Raw genomic sequence first — 18,601 nt, 5'->3', positions numbered from 1 at the left:
TACACAATGACTCCAAGCTGACAACCCCTTTGTCACACAGTGACTCCAAGCTAGAAACCCCTTTGTCGCACAGTGACTCCAAGCAGAAAACCCCTTTGTGACACAGTGACTCCAAGCAGAAAACCCCTTTGTCACATGGTGACTCCACGCTGAAAATCCCTTTGTCACACGGTGGCTCCAAGCTAAAAACCCCTTGGTTACACGAAGACTCCAATCTGAAAACCCCTTTGTTACTCAGTAACTCTAAGCTGAAAACCCCTTTGTCACACAGTGACTCCAAGCTGAAAACCCATGTTACAGTGACTCCAAGATAAAAATCCATTTGTTACATGATGACTCCAAGCTATAAACCTCTTTGTTACAGTGACTCCAAACTGAAAACCCCTTTGTTACATGGTGATTCTAAGCTGAAAACCCCTTTGTTACATGGTGATTCTAAGCGGAAAAGCATTTTGTTACACAAAGACAATCCTTTTGTTACACCTTGAGATTGACATGGGACATGGTACCTGCAGCTGGCCACAAACTCCAGCAGCACCTCCACTAGCCTCTCCTTGGCCTTACTCCTCGGCCTCTTGGTGAGTTTCTCCACCTTGTCGATTCCGTGCTCCTGAAAGAGGCGTACATCACAGCATTGCATTGCTGCAGAACCTGAGGTCAAGAGGCCAGCGTCACTGAAACACGGATTCCCAGATAGCTCACCAGCCTGTCTCCCATCTTGGAGAGCCAGTTGCGATTGTAAATGCGAAAGCTGTGATCCTCGAAGTAGTTCCACACATAGATACATGGCTTTTCTTGTAGCATTGGAATGCAACTGAAGGACCTGGAAGAGAAGGAAATGTGTGCATTTCATCTAAGACAGATAGGTCCCCTGTCTCACAGGTTGACTCTTCACAATCTTTTTCAAGAAATAAGTAGTTACAGTTTCCTCAGTAATCATCATTGAGATCCAGATTATTATTTAGTGCTGGATTATGGGAATGGAACAGAAGCCTGTAGCAGATTAACAGACAGAATGAGGCATAAGGTGTTGGACCCTGGACAGGATGCTGGTCCCAAAACGGAAAACACATATACACACATACCCCCTACCCAGCCCTAACCTTAACCATAAGTAACCAAACAAAATGCAATACTTTTGACATTGACATTTTTAGTTTCTTAATTGCAGTCACAGATTTCTATAAAACTGAGCAGGAAATGGTCCCCGCAACGTCAATATAACAGGTTTTTATCATACTGTGGGGACATTTGGATCCCACAATGTAATACCCCCCCCCACACACACACACACACACACTTGCTCAATCACACACATACACACAAACTGGGCAAGTTAGAGGTGCTAATTGATCTTAGTATACCACCGTCACAAAAATGTGCCTATAAAAAATATAAACAAATATATAAGCACAGTAAAACAGGGGGATGTATGATAGCATACAAAATCAACATGCTTAAACTCACACCACTGGTGAAATGTTTCTTAATCCAGTTTCATATCAAGTATGTTTGGAAATGTAGCACAATTTAAATGTATCACAGTACAGTATCCTCCAATTCAAAGAAATTCAAATCAAAGAAACTTTTAAGTTGTCAGGGTCAGCACCTGTCCCCCCCAACCATTCGTGTCTCCCCCCAATTTGGCCAGCAGGTATTGCTGGCCATCCTGCCCTCCCTGTTGTCCGTCAAGGTCCTTATTGTGCTTCTCCCTTACCCAGGCTGCTGCATAGCTCTATGGGCTGAGCATATGGCTATAAGACATTTGGTCATGAGTTTGAGACCAGCTTCCTCTTTATTTGTAATTATTGGATTGTGTTCCCCAGTGTATCTTTCCTCTTTTTTTACTTTTTGTTTGCATTCTGGTTTGGGTTTTGCTAGGTGCCTGTATTTGTGATTATGTATTACTTGTCTTTGTTATGTTCTTAGTATGCGATTCTGTTTCTTATTTCCCTGTTGGTCTCTTCGTTCCGCAATTAAGTTTATTTGACCCACCTGTTTCCCTGTGAGTCATGATTATTCCACCTGATTGCTTGTTGTCCTGCACCCTCTTTGAATGGTTAATTTTTCCGTGTCTCACTCCTACTGATTTGTTCCCCAGTTTGGTTCGTGTATTTATGTTCCTGCCTTAATTCAGTTCTGTAATTGGTTATTATGTTAGAATGTGTGTTAGGTTTGTGCTACTGTTGCTGTGTTGTTACTCTCTTCCCTTGTCCACTTCTGCTCCCTATGTTGCTCTGCTCTTCAGTCGTTTTTCTTGTAGTTATTTGTTTTCACATTTTGCTTTAAGACCCCTCATGATTTCTTCATTTTGTGTTGGACATTAAGAAATGTCAAGTAAAACAGTCCATCTGCATGTATTCATTATTAATGTGGAATTGTTGAAAGGATACTTTTCCCTTAGTTGTATCACATCGATTACATTTAAAACTAGTAAGAGCAAAACATTACAGGCACTCCAGGGAGCTGAATCTACTCACAAGCCTAGTTTCTAATAACTATGCCAACTAAAGTCACTTACCTGTCGTACTCCGTGGGCTGTGGTCTTCGGGGGGCAGTGACGGATTTGGCGAAAGGATCTGGGTCAGTGATCTGTTCTCTCTCCAGCTCGTCCTCTGAAGCGTCCAGCAGTGGCTGCGTGTCCTCCCCTTGGCTATCCGGGCCCACGCTCTTCTTGGATTTCACCACTACATCTGCTGCCTTGCCGTAGTTCCCTGTCCACAGAACGCACCCAACATGCATACATCTGTTCATACGACTCACATGCATGTCAAAAGAGGTCATATATACACTCCTGCACAAATAACTATCTGTCCCTCTACACACACACACACACACACACACACACAACCAGGCACATGTCTCCATATATTCCCAACCAGAGCCAGATTGTGGTCCTGTGAGGCCCCTGGGCTCCAGATGTTTGGAGGTCCCCCCAGTCATGGAAGGACATACAGGTACAGTGCACATACCATGTAAAGGGTTTGGATTCTCATAGCATGTATGCCTGGCCAGTAGTCGAGGCCCCCTACTGGACATCCATAATAACCCATAATGCAGCCAAATTCACATCACGCACTAGTATGTGGACACTCTTACTAATTAGCTGTCTTGGTCAATTGCAAGTGGAGTGACGGCGAAGTGGGATTTGGGATCAGTTTCAGCTGTGAAGTGAAATCTGGGGTCATGTTCAGTTGTGAAATGAGATCTTGGATTTGGTTCAGCTGTGAAGTGGGATTTGGTTCAGCTGTGAAGAGGGATCTGGGATCATGTTCAGCTTTGAAGTGGGATCTGGTTCGCCTGTGAAGAGGGATTTGGTTGAGCTGTGAGGAGGGATCTGGGATCTGGTTTAGCTGTGAAATGGAATTTGAGATCATGTTCAGCTTGGAAGTGGAATCTGGGATCAGATTCAGCTTTAAAGTGAGATCTGGGATTATGTTCAGATATGAAGTGGAATCTGGGATTATGTTCAGATGTGAAGTGGGATTTAGAATGTTCAGCTATAAAGTGGTTGGCCGCACAAAACGCGACCTGATCACCTAACATGATCACCCAACCTGAATGGCAGCAAATCCCACCAGCAATGGTTCACCATCAAATGGAAAGCCTTCCCAAAAGCTATCATAGTGACAATGGGCTAACCAGCATCATTTTAATAGAACTGTTTTTCGGAAAGAGACGTTGGATAAGTAGGTGTTCACATACTTTTGGCTATATAGTGAATATTCTCTGTCACGCCAGAGTCCTAGAGGGTGCAGAATGTTTTTGATGCAGCAGACCCTCCCACACATAATCAGACCCACCACAATAAACGTGTTGTGGTGAGTTTGCGAGTCATTTAATGAAGATGGAAAAAGGAATTTCCTCTATTACTATTCAGCCAACAACTGCTATTGATTTAATACTAGAAGCGGCATATACAAGGAAGCTATCAATGTAAACAACACTCACGGTTACAGACTAACAGAAAAACACAAAAAATACACATATTAATTTACAGTACTTCAAGCGCAATGCTGTGCAAAGCCTGCCGGTAAGTGTATAATTAATCCTGCTGACCAACCCCGCGGCATCACATTTATGACAGCCAAAGGTGGAAAGTGGATGGCATCAGAACAAATGGAACCTTGGGGAGAGTGATCACCATGGAGATTATATGACGCACGTCATTGTATTGCCAAAGCAATGTGGATTTTGTATGAATTATACAGCCAGGACTGTGTAGAAAAAGAATACCTTCCTGTACAATTCTGTTTCTTTTTTGCCAGCTGCATAAACATGAAATATTTCAATACAAAAAGCCAAACATACCAATGGATAACTCAAATGTGAGCAACTTGTTTCCTACAGATGGATCAATCATGGTCACTTCAAAAAGAGATGCAAACAGTAGGAATTCTTCCTTCTGGCCCAGAAAATTCTGCAAAGAAAAATATAGAAAGTAAAAGTTTGTTGTTTAATAACGATTGCATCATAATATAATAACGATTGCATTAGAAATACTTGTTTATTTTTACAAATGTGCATGGATGATTAAATAAGTGTTTAAGCAGGGCTCCAATATTTAACCCTGAATGTGAAATGTAACATGAATTACAATCATTTATTTAGCAGACACTTCTGCCCAAAACAACGCACAAGTAAGGAAAGATTAGAGTCAGACAGCATCCAAGTAGTTGGTGGAGAGATTTCAAAATCCTATGGTCCTTTAGCCATAGGATTCGAACCCGGTTCGTCTTCAAGAAAAGTAAACCACAGGTCATTCGCTGGACTTACAATGTAAGTTAGCTGACATCCTGAGTGCATGTACTGACCTCTGGGAGAGGGTGAATCTCTTCCACCTCCACGGTCACTGCGCTGGGTAGCTCTGAACTCGAATCTTCAGGCTCTTCTCCCGCTCCACTCTGCATCGCTGCAGAAAATGACAACAAGCAACTGGAGACGTTATACAACTTAGAATGCCTTCCAAAATTCCTGGAATCCCAAAAGCAGGTTACATTTAAAACCTCAAATTCACATCTATCTTTAACCTCATGTTCTCGAATTAGAATAAAACGTCTGTTGTAGTGCAACCTCAACCAAGTTAGTAGATTCCTTGAACCTAGAAATTCCATAACTGGCTTGTAGACCACTACTAACCCAAGATTTTTTTTACTTACAGAAGCTTCTGCATGTCACAGATGTGGCCACAGCATTGTTATTAAGTATCAACATGATGACTGATCCCAAGAGAGCCCATTTTATCTTTTATACAGCTAGATATTTTAGCAAAGGACACATCTTAATGCCACCCACCGGATGCCATTGCTCTCACCTTCCGCTTCGTTTTTCCTCTTCTCCTTGGATTTCTTGCTCTTCTTTCTTCGCGTCAGCTTGCTGAGGGTGCTCTTAACAGCAGCTGCAGCCTTGTTCTCTATGATGGCCGCGGATGGAGATGTATACACCTCCACGGACAAGGAGATCAGAATGCGGCCCCGGTAGAAGATGCCTTCACCCAGACCCTCATTCAGGTCGCGGTGGATATCCCTGAGGGTAGAGTTCTGGGGCGAGCCATACAGGTTAATCCAAGATGGCCCAAATGTGGGGTGAAACCCTGTAGAACCCAAAGACAATCCATTCAAGACAGCAAGATCATTTCACAGATAGCCGGAACTTTGACTTCACTAAAGAGTGATCTAAAAAGATTCTACCCTACCATTCCTGTTGGGGTCAGAGACTTGCTGCAAGTCCAAGAAGTGCGTTGCTACTGCAACATCACCAATGTTGGCATCGTCAAGGATCTGAATTTTGATTCGTCGAGCAAGAGGGGGGAATTGCTCGATGAAGGAGATCTGTTCATTCCACTGGGGAACATTAGTGGTGCTTTCAACTGAAGTTTCACCCTGAAAACACAAACAACAGAGTAATACTTATTTATTATTAATTTGTTTTGTTTAGATTGAGGAAAAACATGATAATTGTGCTGTTTCTCTATATCAAGAGCACAAAGCTCATACTTGTGGTCTTGGCAAAATGTCTATGGGAATGAGCAAGACACACAGCAGGCCTGGTGTAAAATATTGTATGTGCTTGTAAAGCCTTAGGGAACAGTTAAGTTAGTCTGCAAAGCAAATTATTATTAGATTAAAAAAACAATATCCAATATTTAAAAAATCTGTTTCTAGGGTCAACTGTCATGCACCCGGAGTGACACACATTCTGACTCACACAAGAAATCTTACGGCAAATCTATATTATTCCATTATAACCCTAAAATCAGCACGGGGGTAGTTTGCAAAAACAACTGACTATTTACAAGGTAATTAAGCTGTTACATACTTGTAAATATGTGTGCATGTGTGTGCATACATGTCTAGAATTGAAAATCTCACCCCAGCCAGCTGACCAAAGTTGGCAACGCTAAGATATGTGGGTCATAATTTGCTGCTACAGGTACTATTCTGTCTATTCACTTCTTTCTGTCTGTCTCATGTTCTAAATTATAAGAAAGTCTGTCAACTGTTCCAAAGGAAAGTCTGCTTACAAAGTTTGGGGCCGCCGGCATTTAGAATTTTGTGGGATATATATTCAACAGACCGCAGGGAAATGTGTGATGGGCTTTACTTAGCGCCTGTTTTCATCAGTACTAGTTTCTGATTGTCTGAAAAAAGAATCAGGTCTCGAGGCTACTGAGGCATGCATGCATTCGCAATGAAGTGAACAAACGGAACGACGTCATCAAGGACATAAATCATTTCAAATATTTGCCTTTTCCAAAGGCTCTTAAAGAAGGAAAATGTTCAATGCAAACATGTGGGCCACAGCCCAGTTCTCAAATAATGCTGTTTCAAGGTGTGTTCTGTGTATGTAACTATATTTGTCGGGATGTACATGAGCCTCCTAGATATGGAAATATATCCTGAAGTTTCCTGGAGAAAAAAAAACTATTTTTCACTGGATTGAGTTTATGTTATGAGTCTAAATACCTGCCAGTAAATGACTGTTAGTCTAAGAAAAACACCAACCAGTATTACCGGATACCACTATTTGGCATACAGCCTCCATGAGACCCGTGAGTTAATCATGGATGTAATACAAACAGGCATACAAAAATAAAATGGTTATGTGTCATTGTTGAGTTTCAAGCACTACCCAGACTGCCTTTGTTCTTGTACCTGCTGTCCTGCAAATGTGACCTGCACATAGGGATCAATGAAGACTTTCTTTTCTCCCATCATCTTTGAGAAGCTTCCCAGGAAGCCGGCGTTCATGCTGGGCAGGCCCTCTGCCTTGTAGATCTTCAGCAGGAACTTGGCCCATGGTCGTTCCACTGGCATCCTCTTGGGCAGGAGAAGGTTCCTGTTGGGGCAGCAGAGGAGGCCAATAGAATTACGGTTTTGTTTATCATCGGTCATGTGACTTTAATTGGCTTTTGTGTGGATCTTTGCAGATTAGGGCCCATGGTCGTAAGGTTGCTGGTTCAAATCCCATGGTCGGCAGAGTGATTTCACTCTTGGGCCTTTGAGCAAGACTCTTAACCCCAATCACTCCAGGGACTGGTTGATCCTGCTTCTTAAATTGTATGTCACTTTGGATAAAAGCACATACTAAATATATTAATCTAAATGTTTGGAATGGCTTACCAATTACAATTCAAATTGGTTATTGACCTTTAAAAGCCTTTATTTGATCCTTATTAGCATAAAGGTTCTACTTCATACCACCCAGCGAGGGGGTGTAAGAAATGTAGCAGCCCCCCAGCCCCCATGCTCAGCATGATGTAGAGAAGGCTCACTTTTCGATTTCGTCGTTCTGGCTGCCAACACTAGGGATGCTGGGTATGCCTATGGCGTCTCCCTTGGCTACCACGCTCACGGTGCACTTGACGTAACCTTTGACCCCCGTCCGTGTGTCCTTCGGGTCTGTGAGTGGGGCCCATTTCTGGTAAAACCGGTGGTCTGTGTTTAGAGACACACGGATATTCATTAGCATGACGACACTCATGGTTTTGCCTGTGTTGACAATTGACAGTTGAAAAAACATGTGGTAGAGTAATATAGTAACTTCAGTAGTTTCACTTTATCCCACCTGATCACCCTTTATTCTCCATAGAATCCCTGCTGCCTATTTATAATAAAATCCAAGTAAATTAAATACACTACAATAAATATACAGTAGCAAATGTGTATGTTTAAATGAAATATCTGCAGTGTGTTCTATTTGGCTTCCTCCTTAGGTTTGACTCTCTTTACAAGCATGGTCTGTTTACCTGGCTGGCTGTAGACTGTGCTGATGTCGATCTTAAAGTTGCCAATTCGCGTCATAAGTAATCCCAGAGTCTTTTTGTGGACAACCTGTAGGGCAAGTTATGTCATTAGCATACATCTAACTGTGGACAGTGAACATTGTTTTTTAAACCAAAGACATTTGCATCATTCTGCATTTGGCTAGCACTGTTATATATGGTACAAGTTGAATGTTCATTATTAAAAACATTATTTTAATATAAATATCCATGTAAATGTTTAATACTTACTGATATCTCAATTACTTTGTCGAATAAAACTTCTTGTGTCTCCTGGAATTCGTACATGAAGTTCTAAAGCAAAAAAAGCAAGTCATCAGCCTTGGCATTAAAACAAAAGAGCCAGTTGGAAATGCATGAGCCACTGCACCTCATTATAAAAAGGACAGTTTGTCGACTTCTGCGTGGTGGTGTGCTTCTTCTCCTCGCCCACCGTCACGTACACGGCCGGGTTGATGTTCACTCCCACCAGCTTCTGCGCCTCCACCACATTGACGTTCACCTAGGAGGCCAGCGGGAACCGAGCTTAGGAACGCGCCTGTGGGCTGGTCCTGTGCTTGCTGATTGGCTGTCAATGTGGACATCTTACCTGGAAGGACTGCACTCTGGGAGCAGCGGCTAGCACGTGCTTGGACAGTGGTCTGCAGCGACTGCGGGGGAAGAGAATGCAGCTCGTTTCAGACCAACCTCTTTAAAGGAAACTCATACTGACCAACTGCATACAGCGCTACAAAAATGCTATCTTGCCAGTCATCCCTCCATCCATCCATTTTCTATACCCACTTGTCCTATTCAGGGTTGTAGGGGGTCCGGAGCTTATCCTGTAGGCAAGGCAGGGAACAATCCAGAAGGGGGCTCCAACCCATTGCAGGGCACAACCACACAACTTTCATTCACACACGCTCACCTATGGACAATTTGGTAACAATTAACCTCAGCATGTTTTTGGACTGTGGGTGGAAACTGGAGTATTCAGAGGAAACCCCACGATGACACAGGGAGAACATGCCCAGAGGTCCCAGAGATCCCTGAGGTGTGAGGCAACAGTGCTAACCACTGTGCCACCATATCACCCACTTGCCAATCAGATTTCACAAAAAACTAGTTTAGCAGTAACTGAAATATGGGAAGGACTGCCTGGAGCAGCAACACGGCCTACCTGAGGATGGATGTGAAAGTCATGTTGGCAATCTCGATGTCCGCTGTGTCATAGTCATCGTCGTCGTCATCGTCGTATTCTTCGTCATCATCATCACCGTTCTTCAGAAGGCTGCGGCCCAGCTTCCTCGTCTGCCGGTCCAGCAGATTTGGTCGCCCGATCTGCTTGGAACTAGGTGCCGAGAGTCCGTAATCAGACAGAGAATCAAACAGAGAATCCGAGATGGACGGATTTAAAAGGTACAGCAAAGGTCCTCCTTTAAACAAAGGAGTGAGATGCTGAATGTCGTTTGAAATTTGGATTAGAATATCCATTCCAACAGACATGGAGAGAACATGAAGACTCCATATGCTAATCCTGGAGCCGCGAGGCTAGTGTTGCAAAATGATGAAATCAAACAATGTTAAGCTAAAGTTTCAACATTAAAAAATCTACTTACCCTGGTTCAAAGATGCCAGAATTTTGGATTACAAGTCCAGGCCTAAGAGAGGGCGAATTAAGAAGGACAATTTGTTAAGATCTCTATGGAAGTATGGCGTTCATGGGCACACTCACACCCAGGAGTGCTTAAGACGTCTGTCCAGCACAAAGAGCAGTCTCTCACTCATCTCCATCCTCTGCGCTGACGAACTCCTCTATCTCCCAGCCTCCAGCTGCCCCCTGCACGGGGTGGTACCGCACCTCCAGCTCAATGTACATCTGGATATCAAACACGAAGAAACAAGACAACCTTCAGGACTAAAATATGCTTCACACTCGCCACAATTCAGTGGTTGTTGAAAACCGACACCCTTTCATTCACAACAGGAACACAACAGCTTAACAAATCATCCAAGTATCCAAGAGGAAGAACAAACACAGGTTTCTTCGGTGGATCTCTAGTGCTGGAGCTGCCAATGTCCATTTTAAAATGACTCATTTACACACTGCAATGATCATATGAGTGTAATGTAGCGATTTTCTGTTATTGATAATGTCATTCAGATGGGTTTTATTAAACACATAGATTTATTCTAACCATGGTCCACTCCGATTTAGTCACAATGTCTTATATAGATATAAGATATATAGATATAAGATCAACTAATCTGTGTTTTCATTAATGTGCCTGATGATACATGATGATCGATTATCTCACAGTCAGTCACTGGAGCAGAATTAACTGCCAGGGGAAATGAACAATTACTATAATTAGAACAAAACCATGCTGCTTCATTTAATGTACAATGACGGATTGTCATTTTTATGCAGCATTTTTAAAAGTTATGTACCTCACTGAAGATTACCTTTCTATTACTGAAGATCCTCTGTTGTGATTTAAACCTGCAAATAGTTTAAGGTTTTACCACAAACCCTGTTCCTGTCAAAAGACCAATTCCTAAACTACTGTGTTTCCATGGTGACTTACATCCGTCAGGCTGTAGTTGCTGTCAATCAGAGGTTCCCGCAGCAACAGCCTTCCAGAAGCCACTACATGCTGAAGGCTGATGACCAGCTTCCCTAACAACCTGAAAAGGACAGCCACACTCCCATAAGCCCACGAAACATGTGACAGTCAGGTGCCTTCACATTTCATTAATGGCTACAGGGTAGCTGTAGGTGGTGGCATAGTGGTCCCACTGCTTTATAGCAAAATAACACGGCCTATTACTGGGCTGCAGTTTCTCTTTTCATACAGTTTTAATACTTTAATTCTGCTACAGCACCTTGCTGGGCACCAACCATATTGTCAAACACTTCTCCCACAGATACAACAGACCAAGAGTACTTGCTCAATTGAGAATCGTTATATAAAAAATAGAATATCGGTCAACAAGTGATGATATCTCTGGTAGGTGCACTCTACTGCTTAACAAAGCTCAAATCATGAACAGAAATCTTTAAGATTAATTATGAAAGCTACCTAAAAACACATGGAAATCAAAAAAGCTTTCTGGCTCCTCTCCGTTGATGGTTTGCGCCATGAATTTGTAGATATGTCATAATTATGTGTGGGATTTCATTAGGGCTCATAATTCAGGTCATGTTTCAACACATTTTTGGTCTAATTACACTGATGGATCATTTTCAAGTGAAGCAGTCGATATTACTTTTTAATGTTTACCTGTTTAATAGTCATTTTAGTTCTGGGGCAGATTAATGCATAAGCTATCCAATGCCTATATCCCGGGCCCTGGGCTACATCAGGATGCCCCCAGCCTGGGGCCCCCAGAAAACTGAAACCGCCCCTGCCTGTGATAGATTGGTAACCAATCCAGAGTGCACCCCAGCCTTGGGTTCTATGCCATCTGGAATCAGCTCCAGGCCCCACCGTGATTTTTATCAAAAAAACTGTTTATCTACTGACCTACCAAGTCTATTTACTGATTGAATTTCTATACTACCTACTCCTCTACAGATGATTTAATAATGTAGAATGGAGGAAAGTGGTAGAGTGGGCCAATCAGAGTGCTCAGTGCACAGGCCTGACCTGTTGCTGAAGACTCTGCTGCTGTTAAACACGCTGATGGAGAGCATCTCGTCTTTGATAACCTTCCCATAGTGAGGCCACCTAAATTGCTGGAGGAGCACAAAAAATAATCACAGTTCTGATTCACATGTACAGCGATAGCATCCACGATAGCCTGACCGCAAAGTGATTGTTTCCAAGCAATTCTTTTTCTGTCTTATTAGTTCCGGGCACAGCGTCAGATAAAACATGAAATATGTTATAACCAAAAAAACAGAAAAACTGAACAGGTTCATCATAAGGGTAACAATGCATGCAAGGTCATGATCACTGTTACGTGCATGCTTGTGGTCTGTGTTTGTTTTAGGTGATTCCCCAATGTCCTGTGCTAATGATGATTGACATCGCCTCAGACCACTCAACAGACTGCTAGGGGCTGGGTGGGTGGAGCCTGGCCCTATCTAGATGCTGGCTGAGGAAGACTGCAGTGATTGGCGTTTCGGCTGTCATCCATGTTGGTGTTGGGAGTGTGGATGCGTGCTGTAGGATGTGTGTATATACATTGCTTTTGATGACAGTAATTATATAATGTTGCAGAATGGTGTAGCTCTGGACCGATGTTAGTCTAAGCTGGTGCTCTCTGTGGGAATTAGTAATTATCCTTTTTTGTTCTTTTCTTTCCCTTTACTGCTGCCCTAGCTGCCCTCCTTGGTGGGTTGCATAGGTACTATCTTGCACACGTTTCCTGTATGGTCTTGTGGGCTCCTCGGTACCCAGACCTGTCTCCCTCAGATATATGTTCCCCCTGCCCTGGACCAGTGGATTTTAACAATCATCATTGGCTCATGATCTACTGCAATGCAATCTGAAGACACTGTGTGGCTCGGTGGGCTACGACTCTTGTGAGTAAGCAAGGCCCCAGTTAACCCCCGATCGCTGACCCTGCACTTTCAATTGTACATCGTTTTGGATAAAGTGGCTACTCAATAAATGCAAATCAATACATGTATTCATACCGACGTATAACTTCTCTGAAAAATCATTCTAATATAGTAAAACTGGGAGTCTGTTTTCCTAAATATTACACAATGTCTAACTAAGCTTTTCGTTTACTCTCCAGGTTGAGAAGACTAACTGAATCAAATCCTTGTCATTTCAAATAGACTAGGTGTCTGTAACTAGGTCATCTGACACATTTATGATGGCTACTGTGTCAACAGAACAATTGCTTCAGCATCATGTTGAACTTTAAGGAAGGGGGGCTGTTGTTATTAGAAAAGACTGCGAAAGTTGCCATGGGAACAGGTGTTTGCCATGAGGGAGGTGCGTGTGCTGGCTAGCAGTGAGATCAAGGAAGGCCAGTGACTCACTGAGAAAGGTGCAGTTTGGGACAAAGTGAACTCACGGCATACACATGTTTTCCTTGTAGATTTGTAAGCCATGCATGTCAAATGTTTGCTATCCTTGTGTTGCTCTATGTCTTGAAAAAGAAATGAATCCCTAGAAGGCATGTATAGATATTACCACATTTAATTTTATTTTAAGAATGAACATAATATATGCAATCTAAATCAAAACCATATGTATATTTATGTTAAACACCGTAAGATTATTTTTGCCAAAAGTAATGCTGTAGATCTATTGGATGTATAATCAGGACCAGTGATTATAAGAATGTGTAATGATTATTAATGCTTTAACTGTCTGTTAATAATTATGCATATTTTACATTTGCACCACATTAACCCTTCTCAGCCGGCAGGCATCCGAAACCAGTGCAGAGTGAAAGGATTCAACTGGGATATTGTAATGAAGATAAAAACATAAAGAATTGCCCTTGGAGGAGGCCTTAAATTACTATTTTGTTTTATGCCAAGATTACAATCTGATCAACTCAAATGTCAATACGAACACCTTGACAGTGTTTGAAGGGGAAAAAACGGAGAGGGTGTGACTGCGAATGTGCTTTGTATAAATGCTAAAGTGCTTCTTGACCATTCTGAATCATCCCAGCTAAAACCACACCCCAGAACGAGCGTGACCCCAACTATGATGTTTCTCACACGCTAACCATCTCTTTTGCAAAACTGTAAACTAAAAATCATTGATAAGGAATTCTGCTATATGTCTATTTAATGTAATGCCCAAATAGTTGGTTAGGATGCTGTGTCCCTGATCAGAAGGTCACCGGTTCAAATCGCGGTGCGGACAGAGTGTTCCAACGACAAGGCCCTTAATTCCAATAGCACCAACAACTGCCTGACCCGGCTTTCTCAATTGTACGATACTTTTGAATAAAGGGTCTGCTAAATATGTAAATGTAGCAAAAACCAGTGAAAGGTGATATAATAGGCACTGTGCAAGATATTAATATTGAGTAAGACATTTTAAAAAACACTGTGTGACAGGTGGATCAATAGTCATAGCTAGCAAAGGTGATGGAGGCTTACCTCATTGAAGATGGCCACATTTTCACACTGCAGGATCTTGGTTTTGTATGTGAAGTCTTACATGGATAAACACAAACGGGGGTAATGCCTCAACAATGGTAATTGCTAAAAGGATGTCTGAAATCACAGCTTCCATATCAAACCAGCATGGAGCCAAGGTGAGTGAGAAGTTCAGCACTGCTCTGGAATGCTTTGAACAGCAGTAAAACAACATCATGATATTGTGAAACATTTGCCTCGTATTGCCAGACAGCTTGTGATAATGTCCTGCTGTGTCATTCAAAATGTGAATGTGACACTGGCCACACCAACCTAACTACACCTTAATCTTCCAAAATATTAAATACTAATACTTACAAGTATAAAAGGATTTCCTGAACATTTTACCAGAAATCAGCATTTTCATTTGTAAATACACTAAAGGTCGATCAACGGCGAAACAGAAACCTAAAGTTTCTACTAAAAAATGAGCAAGTCCATTAAGTTAGAGAGAGCCTGAAAGGCATTAACAATGATACTACATCATTCTTCATCATATTATAACCAAAACATACAAGAGAAAAGTCATCGACACATGGAGAACCCTCTTAATGTGGGTGCATATTAGCCGAGAAATTGCCATACATTATGGAATATGTGGGAGAGCAGGCCCACTTACCTCTGAAGGTCAGCTCTACTTTGCGATCATATTTCCCTGGCAGATTGCTGATCTTCTTTAAATGAACAGTGATAGACATGTTGATGGCTGTAGCCTCACATGCCTCATACAGCTAGTCGAGCTGTCCCAGTTGAGGTGTGCAAACTCACTGCTTCCCAGCACTGCCTGCTTCAGAGAGGCTAGGCTCTGTCGCTGTCACTAGGTGTATTCACTCTGTAAATAATTTCTTGTGGAGGAGATCCCACACTGCTGGGAGTGGTTAGCCCTGCTCCAAGGAAACCCGGGTGCTTGACATATTTCATGTTTCGTATTAACACAGTACTTATACTTGATCATTGTTGAGGGGGTTGGTTTGTTACTCAGACAGGCAGCTAATTGGGGTAAGAACATGTGATGGATTGGCATCCCATCCAGTTGTACCCTAGCCTCATGCTTTACACAGAGAGACTTCAGGTCCCCCTCTACCTCTAACCAGGAAACACTGTTAGTAGATGGATAGATAAATATCCCATTTTGAACCTCCAGTCTCATTTATGAAGCGTTTGGAGAACTAGAAGACATTGCATGTACAGGCCAATGAGAAGCCCAGCAATAAAACTTGAAATCAAATTGTTGGATCTTACATTAAATTGAATTGTTAGGAGGTACATGTACAACATGCTCACCTGTTGAACTTCATGCAGGGTTTTATTGCCATTGCTTCTGGCAGCCTCACATTACCAAGAACTTTTTTCTAGATCCCTTTGTCTCCCTTTGAAACAACATTCTGTGGTGTAAAATTGCCTGGTGCAACTTATTTGACATCCCATCCAGTGTGGACCCCAACCTTGTACCCTTTGCTGCCTGGGATAGTCTCCAGGCCCCGCAGTGCTCCTGACCCTCACCTGAGAAAACAGAAAAGTGAGGTAAATTGCAAACAAATATGCTCTCAAGGAGTCAATCAGGCGTATGAGCAGCGAGGCTGAGCTTCTAGTGAGTTTTAAGCAGTATTAGGGCAGGAGCTTTACAACAGCTACACAACAACCCAACTACTACTAACAAATCAAGAATCTAACAAGATTTTTTCATTTCAGTATTGGGGATGATTACGCTGTACCTTTCATGTTTGTCCACGCACCCTGGCAGTTTTCTGCTGTAGTTTCTTGCTGTGGTCCTCTGTTCAGGCCTCTGATAGCCAAAGATCCCAGATCACAGATCTCTAATAAACAGGCCCAGTAGCTTAACTCAGCACCTACAGCCACCAGTTTGGTAAAGCATGCCAGGGTGGCACAGTGGGATGCCTACACTCAGGTAGGGGTCTGAATGCCAGAGCTGGGATTCCGGTTTCTTTGCTTGGTTCCAAACCATGACGTTAGGTCATGGGACAGACTGCACATACACTGTGAGCCTGTATTGGATAGGTGGACCCACGGGAGTTGGCTTGTGGGGCAGAATGTTTGCTCAGTGTCTCATCTCACACTTCCAGTGTTAGGGCTTAAAACCCATGTAGTGTTTGCATCTGGAGCTCTCTCCAGATTTCCTGCTCTATAGGATTTAGTGTTCGTGCCCTGTGATGAGCTGCCTCCCGGCCTGGGAACCCTGCATCTGGTGCTTCCATCTGGTTAGCTCCAGGCTTCTGATGGGTGGATGGATGGGTAGTTTACCATATGCTTATGAAATGTGTTTAGGCATCCTTTGGTGGAAAATGCCGTCTGTCCTCAGCACTGCCTTCTTAGGGCTACAAACCTTGATGAATGGTTTCTACATCTCAGCTGCCAGTGTGAATTTGTTACAGTGAATGCTTATTTACTTATTTACTTATGACTTTTTGTACTGAAGCTTGAGTATTGGATTTACCAGAATCTCATGAAATAGCCAGAGACAGATTTCTGTAGGATCCATTGTATACTTCATTTGGCAAGGTCTATGAAAGAACTTTTAGAAATCATTCGGGGCTCAAATAAGAAAAAGAAAATCTTAACTCAGGAAAAAGAACATTTAGCTGAAAAGACAATAGATGCTCATTATTACACGATTAGCTGTAAACATTAACACAAATACTAGTAGAGAATAACAAGGAGGTCCATTTGAAAGTACCTATAGGTATATTACCTCCATGCTGTCAAATTTCATCCCCTAAAGTCATGCAATATATAAGACAAACAATTCTATAGCTATAAGGAGAAGTGACTTACAGTAGCGGGTATTTTGTTAGACATGTCATGCTTCAACTAATGTTATAATTAACATCATGATGTACTGCAAGTGGCTCGGTGAGAATTTCCAGTATGATACTGATATAGTAAGAAACATATTAATAAAAAATTCCCACCACATGAAAAATAATTATAGATAGCCAAACATGAGAAAAGGAATCAGGCCAATTTTGGTTGACTTACAGTATTTTCTAGTCTGCTGGAATATCAGCTAAATGAGAATGGAAATAAAATGTGCTTAAACCTTAATGATGGATTGAAACTGACAAATGGCTGCAGAGTTTGGTTCATTTTATTGTTTATGACATGGGTACAGCTGGCTGCATAGCGCGTCCTAGTTAATCACAAAGGATGCCTTCGAACACTGAGTACAGAAGCATCGGACTGTGAGTAATGGTGGGCCAGGTTAACCAGGGCCCCGGCCGAGTGAGAAACACTCCAAAAGCACCGGAAATAATTTCATTGTGGTTTCTACTTTTAATTCTTTCTGATATTATAGAAAAAAATAATATCTTACATGATATGTTCTGCTCGTTTGCCTGTTTCCTTTATCTGCGTATCTCCCTGCGTCCTCATACCGCCTCCCCCGACTAAAAAGCAAAAGTAGTTTGATCCCCTGTGCATGTAAATACTGAATGCAGCCAGTGACTTTCGTTAACTCTGAATCCAACATGAAAAGTAAAATGTGTCTGGACTTCAAAAGCGCAAGGACAGCAGAGAGCTCAACATAAAAGAGGCAGCCACCTACAAGTTTTTTTCAGAAAGCAGATGAGCTTAAAGCGCCAAACAATAAATACGTCGTGCAGCGCCCCTGTACAGGAGGGGAACTTTTGTTCTGAATCCATCAGCTACCGACGGTTGGAGAGATAAATGTTGGTCAGCCGGGCTCATTATGCATTTTCCGGCACGCTTTTCACCGCACGGCACGTATCTTTAAGAAGTCTAAATTAATTTTTGCATTGGCGTGCTTATGTTGCTAATAAATAAAAAGTAATTTTGAGCACTGAGATATAATGTTAGTGCCAATGGTCATTTTCATTCAAACATGGATTTTTAACATCGTGATTTTTTCCCCCCTCAAATTATTGCTAGGCTGAAGCTAGGGACAGAGAATCCCCCTCACCTCCTAAAAGTCTTAAACATACATTATTGCCAAGATGCCTTACCTTGATAGGTCTTTTACTGTAATGGTAGTGAACAGTCACCCCAGGAATATGAACGTTTGCGAATAATAGCTGCACTTCAATAGATGTGCTTCACAATTATGGGCGTAGGAACTGCATAGGGCTCGGGGGAATATATCCCCCTATATTTACAGTTAAAAATTATATGTTATTTACTTTAGTTTGGCCCCACATTTTTGTAATCTTTTCTAAGCCCTTGTTCACAATTCTTAATTAACACAG

The 18,601-nt window shown here is 42.2% G+C and overlaps 1 protein-coding gene across 1 annotated transcript in view; it reads right to left on the bottom strand.

Moving 5' to 3' along the window:
* The window catches only part of fer1l4 (fer-1 like family member 4), a 36,376-nt gene extending 18,223 nt beyond the window's left edge, over positions 1-18,153 (bottom strand). The window contains exons 1-22 of the mRNA XM_049022858.1: positions 17,944-18,153; positions 16,097-16,615; positions 15,001-15,884; positions 14,343-14,398; positions 11,914-12,002; positions 10,852-10,951; positions 10,048-10,142; positions 9,883-9,924; positions 9,444-9,614; positions 8,874-8,934; positions 8,655-8,786; positions 8,516-8,578; positions 8,249-8,333; positions 7,775-7,937; positions 7,155-7,338; positions 5,696-5,882; positions 5,315-5,593; positions 4,815-4,912; positions 4,312-4,420; positions 2,522-2,714; positions 703-823; positions 510-610 (exon numbers count right to left, since the gene is read on the bottom strand). Of these exons, the coding sequence (XP_048878815.1) occupies positions 510-610; positions 703-823; positions 2,522-2,714; positions 4,312-4,420; positions 4,815-4,912; positions 5,315-5,593; positions 5,696-5,882; positions 7,155-7,338; positions 7,775-7,937; positions 8,249-8,333; positions 8,516-8,578; positions 8,655-8,786; positions 8,874-8,934; positions 9,444-9,614; positions 9,883-9,924; positions 10,048-10,142; positions 10,852-10,951; positions 11,914-12,002; positions 14,343-14,398; positions 15,001-15,079 (2,408 nt within the window). The 5' untranslated portion in view covers positions 15,080-15,884; positions 16,097-16,615; positions 17,944-18,153. The remainder of the gene's footprint in view (positions 1-509; positions 611-702; positions 824-2,521; positions 2,715-4,311; positions 4,421-4,814; positions 4,913-5,314; positions 5,594-5,695; positions 5,883-7,154; positions 7,339-7,774; positions 7,938-8,248; positions 8,334-8,515; positions 8,579-8,654; positions 8,787-8,873; positions 8,935-9,443; positions 9,615-9,882; positions 9,925-10,047; positions 10,143-10,851; positions 10,952-11,913; positions 12,003-14,342; positions 14,399-15,000; positions 15,885-16,096; positions 16,616-17,943) is intronic.
* Between the last annotated feature and the right edge of the window lie 448 nt (positions 18,154-18,601).

The sequence above is a fragment of the Brienomyrus brachyistius genome, chromosome 8, assembly GCF_023856365.1.
Source record: "Brienomyrus brachyistius isolate T26 chromosome 8, BBRACH_0.4, whole genome shotgun sequence".
In the NCBI taxonomy this organism is placed as follows: Eukaryota; Metazoa; Chordata; class Actinopteri; order Osteoglossiformes; family Mormyridae; genus Brienomyrus; species Brienomyrus brachyistius.
This window is presented reverse-complemented; position numbering and strand designations above follow the sequence as displayed.